The sequence below is a fragment of the Triticum aestivum genome, chromosome 5D (assembly GCF_018294505.1).
Source record: "Triticum aestivum cultivar Chinese Spring chromosome 5D, IWGSC CS RefSeq v2.1, whole genome shotgun sequence".
Lineage (NCBI taxonomy): Eukaryota > Viridiplantae > Streptophyta > Magnoliopsida > Poales > Poaceae > Triticum > Triticum aestivum.
Window position 1 is genome coordinate 445,638,760 of NC_057808.1, and position 7,790 is coordinate 445,646,549.

General features: G+C 50.1%; 1 protein-coding gene across 1 annotated transcript; it reads right to left on the reverse strand.

Moving 5' to 3' along the window:
- Positions 1 to 5,487: 5,487 nt before the first annotated feature.
- LOC123125420 (trans-cinnamate:CoA ligase, peroxisomal-like) lies at positions 5,488 to 7,475 on the reverse strand. Its single transcript, XM_044545915.1, has one exon. It carries the CDS (start codon positions 7,351 to 7,353, stop codon positions 5,656 to 5,658), a length of 1,698 nt encoding a protein of 565 aa, XP_044401850.1. The 5' UTR covers positions 7,354 to 7,475; the 3' UTR covers positions 5,488 to 5,655.
- Positions 7,476 to 7,790: the final 315 nt, after the last annotated feature.

Sequence of the window (7,790 nt, forward strand, 5' to 3'; positions counted from 1 at the left end):
CTGATCTTATACCGCAATGCACCGCATACCGGGCATGCGTTCAAATCCTTGTACGCACCGCGGTGAGGATGCAGTCATTAGGGCATGCATGTATCTTCTTCACCTCCAATCCTAGAGGGCATACGACCTTCTTTGCTGCGTACGTACTGTCGGGCAATTCGTTATCCTTTAGAAGCTTCTTCTTCAATATTTTCAGTAGCTTCTCAAATCCTTTGTCAGGCACAGCATTCTCTGCCTTCCATTGCAGCAATTCCAGTACGGTACCGAGCTTTGTGTTGCCATCTTCGCAATTGGGGTACAACCGTTTTTTGTGATCCTCTAACATGCGATCGAACTTCAGCTTCTCCTTTTCACTTTCGCACTTTTCCCTTGCATCAACAATGACCCGGCGGAGATCATCATCGGGCACATCGTCTGGTTCCTCTGGATCTTCAGCTTCCTCTTGATCTTCAGCTTGCCCCGTTGCAGCATCACCGTATTCAGGGGGCACATAGTTGTCATCATCCTCCTCTTCTTCGCTGTCTTCCATCATAACCCCTATTTCTCCGTGCTTCGTCCAAACATTATAGTGTGGCATGAAACCCTTAGAAAGCAGGTGGGTGTGAAGGATTTTCTTGTCAGAGTAAGACCTCGTATTCCCACAATTAGGGCATGGACAACACATAAAACCATTCTGCTTGTTTGCCTCAGCCACTTCGAGAAAATTATGCACGCCCTTAATGTACTCAGAGGTGTGTCTGTCACCGTACATCCATTGCCGGTTCATCTGCGTGCATTATATATAATTATGTGTGTCAAAGGTAAGAAAATTAGACAAGTATCTATCTAAAGTAAGATTTTTTTCTTTCTTTCAGAAAGAAGATAAGAACAAGAGACTCACCACGGTGGTGCCGGCGACGAGATCGGCGCGGGCGATCGACGGCGGTGGACGAGGACGGGGCATGACGGACCGCTAAACCTAGACAAATCTCGGAACAAATGGAGCTCAGAGGTCGAGCTTCGAGAGGAGAAAGCTTAACTAGTGTGGCTCGGGCATTTCATCGAACACCTCATGTGCATAGGAGGTGAGCTAGAGCACCCAATGCCCTCCCCCTCGCCGGCCAGCAAAAAACAGAGCACTGTGGAGTGCTCTGCTCGCCGGCGATGGGGTATATATAGGAAACTCATTTGTCCCGGTTCGTGGCTGGAATCGGGACTAAAGGCCATCCTTCTGTCCTGGTTCCTGCCACGAACCGGGACCAATGGTTGTGGGCCAGGAGCGAGGCCCATTGGTCGTGGTTCGTGCCAAGAACCGGGACAAATGGGCCCAGACGAACCGGGACCAATGCCCACGAGGCCCCGGCCGGCCCCCTAGGCTCACGAACCGGGACAAATGCCTCCATTGGTCCCGGTTCGTGGCAGAACCGGGACTAATGGGCTGGCCAGGCCCGAACGAAAGCCCCTTTTTCTACTAGTGTTCGTAGGGGTCCGGCTAGAGAGCGGTGTCGACGCCTTCCACTACCAGTCTCTTCGTCCCCTCCGTTCTTCCTCCTACATTCCGTTGCCATTGGTTTTTTCTTTTTTTAAAGGAAGATGTACCCCCGGCCTCTGCATCTGGGCGATGCATGCAACCATTTTATTAATTATTCATAAAGCTCTTATAAGGTAATACATCAGTAAGTCTGAAACCACCATCTTGACAACATCTGTCGCTACTCCTATCCCCGTGAAGAAGGGGTGCGGAAATATCCGAGACTAATACCAAACAGACATCGCACCAACACCTAACATCTAATACCAGATGCCCCAGCCACAATACCTGGACTGGGTTACACATCGGCCCGACGCACTTTAAGTGGGCACCACATGCGCACGTTGCAAGGGCCGTCACCTCCTTCATCTATCGACCCATCCTTAGAACAGGTACTGACGCATCGACCTTGCCAGACCTCTCTGCCATCGACGCCACCACGACGCCAGACAACGTCGTCCTCCTGCACGAGTCCAAATCGTTGCCGTTGGTGGGGGGCAATGTAATAACTTTTGTTAGGATAATCCAAATTGTGCAAGTTGTAATTAGGCATGGCAGATTACCGTGGTCTACGTGGCTTTCATGCCATGCATGTGTTAGGAAGGTCCAGTATGAGCCGGTTTATTTTTCCAATTACTAGCCCACCTAGTTTACTGTGAGTCTAGTACCATGTAGGTTTGATATTGGGTCATAGCTTCGTCTATATAAGCAGCACTAGGCGTCGATCGGTTTGTATCACCAGAAAAACGAGAAAAATAATAAGAAAATCTGTGTTGTATTCGCGTTTGTTCTTGTCTCGGTGTTTGTGTGAGCACCGGCAAGATATCAAGTGCGAGCACCGGCGAGATATCGAGTGCTATAGCTAGTTTGTATACAAATAACGCGTACATGACCAGTCGAGCTGCCGTGTGATCATGTGTTCGATCCCTGTGAAAAGCTAACAACGTCGGGGTGTTGCCGTACGTGTCCCAATCAACTGGGAGCCAGCTGATTTCTATCTTCCTCCTCCTCCTCCCTGGCCTCATGTTCGTCCAGTTAACGTAAATATCTTGTGCCTTGTATAACCGGCATTTGATCAAGTAGCGATCATGTCGGTGACATTAGGGATTGTAAAACCTGTTAGATTGATCCCATGTGATGCTGACTTGATTCTTGAGTTGTAATCATGTACTTTTTCTGTAAACTAATATAAAAATGTTTAGATCACTATTTTAATATTCTAAACGCTCTTATATTAGTTTACGGAGGGAGTAATAGTATATACGGAAGACAAAGGCCAAGGGGCATAGTACGGCACCAAATCATCTCCCCATTATTCTTTGGCTCTTCCTCCTACCGCCCTTGTCCTTCCATCACTCATTTCTTCGTCGTCGTGGATGGGGGTTAGAGGGTTCGCTCACTAATGATCCGAGGAGCCGAGAATAGATTGATGCTCATAGGATCATTAAACTCTGATGGGTCCTTTAGCTTTGAAACCTAGCAAGCTAGTGCAGGCGTGCGGGCCGCGTAGCACTGCCTGTCTGTCGATGCCAGAGTGTTTGGTGATCATGTGTTGATTGCAGACGTGCCTCCCCAACTGAAAACGGTCCACTACTCTGATTGTAATGTGATCCGATTTGCTAATTAATCTATGGTTGAGGAAAAGGTGTATGTGCAATGAGCGGAGGTACTGTGAACTTCACCACACCGACCAAAAGCTTACACATACCATTCCAGGCACTAATTCCTTGCTTAACTGCTCACTCAAATCAACCAACATATCTCGGTCAAATCAAATAATTTAACCAACATATATTCTTCCTATACTTGCACTGCTGATTTGTTAATTAATTGTTGCCTGCATGTTGATTAGAGTTTTCTTTTTGGTGGAAAGGCTAAAGGTCATTAAGTAGCACAAACAATCAAAAAACATCCTTACAAACATTAATAAACTAGAAGATATCCACGCGTTGCTGTGATAATCTTGTTAAAAATGCATAATTAGATGCTACATAAACAACTGAAACTATTGAAAAATAAAATGTAAGAGTATTTGTTGACATACACTTTGAAAACATTTAAAAAAATATGAAGCACATAACAAAAGCGAAACTGGAATATCAACTATATATAGGTATGCTTCAAACGCCCAGCTCATATATTTTGTCCATGAGAGCACAACACTTAGTGGAGGTGCGGCACACTCATGCGGTTGATCACTTCGGCGCTGTCATTAGGGTTTGCATGTGTTGCGAATAGACACCTCCACTCGCCGCCAGTTGTGTGATCGGACCTAGTAGTCCGCCGCACGACGTTCCTCCTGCACGTGCGGATACCGTTAGAGGTGGTGCACTTGCGCCGCTCGGGCGAACCTGTATGAGGGATCCGACGACCGGCTGTTCGAGGTAGATCGGACGAGGAGGAGACGAACCACGCGGATGCGCTGCCCCTACTCTTCTTCCGCTGCACGGCACTGCGCGTCTAGTGGTAACGAACTGTGATCCATCTCCCGTAGCATGTTCCTATTTGGTCTGCGCGTAGGAAAATTTTAATTTGCAGTCGACGCACCCTACCGTAGAACTGAAACTATTGAAAAATAAAATGTAAGAGTATTTGTTGACATACACTTTGAAAACATTTAAAAAAATATGAAGCACATAACAAAAGTGAAACTGGAATATCAACTATATATAGGTATGCTTCAAACGCCCAGCTCACATAATTTGTCCATGAGAGCACAAAACTTAGTGGGGAAAAAATAACTGATAACCTACACGCACGAACATGTAATATCTATATGACATGGCAGCGCTGCATGGACATACTAATGCAAAAATGTAATGTATAACTTACATGCATGACTTGCTGATGTGGGGTGATTGTATGTAGGATAAAATAGGTGGTATGTTGTGGAAATCCATTTTGGCTCTAGGGAGCACATGCTCCTGCATGCCCAAAATGAATTTTACAAATGTAAAAAAAATGACAAAAATAGATGAGTTCATTGCCACACCCAAATGGTACATGCAAATCTTTAAGGGGAAAACTTAAGCATTTTGATCTGTGCAAAAAAATAAATTCAAACACCAAATGTTACCTCCAAATGTTCACTTAATTTTGTTTTTTCATCGACGAAGCACTGCTGTCCCATATGGTATAAAAATTGGCAAGCACACTTGCTACACTAATATGAACATTAAAGAAGATTCAGAATGTCAAAATTTATTTGCTATTCATTTTGACTTTACTCATTCAAAATATATTACTAATAAATTTTCTTTTTAGTTGCACTTGGTTAATACTACCTTTGTCCTAAATAAATAGTAACACCTATGTATTTATTAGTAACACCTAAAAAGTTGTACTATTTATTTATTAGTAACACCTATTTATTTATTTTCGTAACACCTATTTATTTGCTATTTATTTAGGACAAAGGTAGTATTAGCCAAGTGCAACTAAAATTGGTAACAACCACGTAGTACTCAGAGAGTGCAGTCTTGTTTTTGTCCGTACAGGAAAAACAATATTAGGATGCCCGCGGAAGCATTGGATGTGAGCACACAACTCTTCCCTAGTCGCTGCCTTCTTTGTGTTTGCTTGCTAGCGCTCTCGCCGTTTAGCTGCATTTGAACCCTCTTCTTCCCTTTCGAGAACTTGACGCGTCATCCTCCTACTCCTTCTTGAACCCGTCGCCCTCCCCCTTCTTTCTCAACCCATCACAATCCTCCTTTATCTCTCATGGTAAGGATGGGATCAGAGGGTTCATTTCCTTTGTCTAGCCTTCGTGAATTTTAATTAGCATCAAATATATTTTTTAATAAGCAACAAATATTGTTCTTAACAAGAGAGAGGACTGGTTAGCTCCATGATTGTTTTCTTTTCGCCCTCAATTCTGAAGGAGAAACGTGTACATGGGACTAGATTAGATCTACGGTGAGCAGACCTACGGTAAAAATGCCACACCATCCAAAAGTTTATTACACAGTGCATTTTCAAGCATTTTTTGTTTAACCACCCACTCAGAATAACCAACATATTTTGCTCAAAATAAATAAATAACCAACATATATTTGCTAAAAAAAAGAACCAACATATTATCTTCAGTTTACTTATTCAGGGGAGGCCGAGCGCTGTTACTTCAGGCCACGTCAGCAGCGAAGAAGTCAAAGCCTTGACAGGGCGGTCAACGTGGTGGGCCGGGTGGGGTCGGGCTTCTTCTTGTCGGAATCTCTGGGCCTGAGCCCGCGCGCCCTCTCGCGCAGCGCGAGCTTCTGCACCTTGCCCGTGGCGTTCTTGGGCAGCTCGTCGACGAACACCACCTTCCTGGGCACCATGAAGTGCGCCATCTTACTCCGGCAGAAGGCCACCAGCTCCTCCTCGCTCACCTCGCCGGCGCCGGAGTCGAACTCCTTCTTCAACGCGACGAAGGCGCACGGCGTCTCGCCCCAGTGCGGGTGCGGCATGGCGACCACCGCCGCCTCCTGCACCGCCGGGTGGCCGTACAGCGCCGCCTCCACCTCCACGCTGCTGATGTTCTCGCCGCCGGAGATGATCACGTCCTTGGACCGGTCCTTGATCTCCACGTACCCGTCCGGGTGCACCACGCCCACGTCGCCCGTCAGGAACCACCCGCCGCGGAACGCCGCGTCCGTGGCCTCCGGGTTCTTGTAGTACCCTTTCATCACACTGCTCCCGCGCAGCACGATCTCGCCGAGCGTGGTGCCGTCCCGGGGCACGCTCGCCATGGTCTTGAGGTTCTTGACGTCGGCCCCGGCGAGGGAGATCGCGCTCACGCCCTGCCGCGCCTTGAGCGCAGCGCGCTCCGGCGCCGGCAGCGCGTCCCACCGCTCCCGCCACTCGCAGACCATGGCCGGGCCGGTCGCCTCGGTCATGCCGTAGGCGTGCGTAACATGGAACCCGAGGCGCTCGACGCGCTCCAGTAGCGCTGCCGGCGGTGGCGCGCCGCCCGTAAGCACCTCGACGGCACGGGGCAGTGGGTCGCGGTGGGCGTCGAGAAGGACGTTGAAGAGCACTGGCGCGACGCACATGTGGGTGACGCCGTGGTCGGTGATGGCGGAGTACATGGCGTCGGCCGTGGGCGCGCGGACGCAGACGTTGGCGCCGCCGCGCGCCGCAATGCCCCACGTGAAGGTCCAGCCGTTGCAGTGGAACATGGGGAGCGACCAGAGGTAGACCGGCTCGTGGCCCACGCCCCACTGCAGCAGCAGCCCGACCGTGCTGAGGTAGGCGCCCCGATGGCTGTACACGACGCCCTTGGGAGCCGACGTGGTGCCGGAGGTGTAGTTGAGCGCGACGGCGTCCCACTCGTCCACCACCTCGCGCGGCGGGTGCCTGGCCGGGTCGCCGCGCGCCACCAATCCCTCGTACTCCAGCTCGCCCACGCGCGCCCCCGTCGGCGCGTCGATGTCGTCGATGACCACCAGCAGCGGCAGGGAGGACGAGGCGATGCTCTTGAGCGCGTCGGTGGCGACGCGGATGTACTGGTAGTCGACGAAGAGGAGCTTGGGGGCGGCGTGGCGGAGGATGGCGGCGACGCCGGCGGCGTCGAGGCGGGTGTTGATGGCGTTGATCACGCCCCCAGCCATGGGCACCGCGAAGTGCATCTCGTAGAGCGCGGGGGTGTTGGGCGCGAGCACGGAGACGACGTCGTTCCGGGCGACGCCGAGCGCCTGCAGCGCGGCGGACAGGCGGACGCAGCGGTCGTGCGTCTGGCGCCACGTGAAGGCGGTGCCGCCGCAGACGACGGAGGTGCGGTCGGCGTACACGGCCGCTGCCCGGGGCAGGAAGGTGACCGGGCTCAGCGGCACGTGGTTGGCGTCGCGCTTCGGCAAGCTGTCCATGGCCGGTCGATGGATGGATACTGGATTCTTCACGTGTGGAGGATCGATGGGTGATCTGATCTGATCCGATCTGGTCTGCGCTTGAGCAGACAACGAGAGATGGAAGCTAGCGAGGAGGAAGAATGGTGGGTGTGTTTGTGTGGAGCGGAGGGGCGGGTTGCTGCTTATTTATAGTGTGTGCGCGGGAGAAATGGACGTCTCACTCTCTTCATATTCCTGGTAGCTACCACGCGGGTGATAACCAAATTCAAACTTAAACAGTGTCGTGTGTGGAAGTGGAACTATTGTGTGTGGTAATCTACCTCTCAGGGTTATTACACGATTCTTCTTCTTCTTCTTCTTCTCCTTCGTCTTCATTCTTAAAAAAAAAATTCGACCTATCCATCTTCAATCATGACAGTACAACAGACAACAGAAATAATAAAAATTACATCCAA

What these genes read in the sequence shown, in the direction of transcription:
- LOC123125420 (XM_044545915.1), bottom strand. Translation starts at nt 7,353, where the DNA reads ATGGACAGCTTGCCGAAGCGCGACGCCAACCACGTGCCGCTGAGCCCG.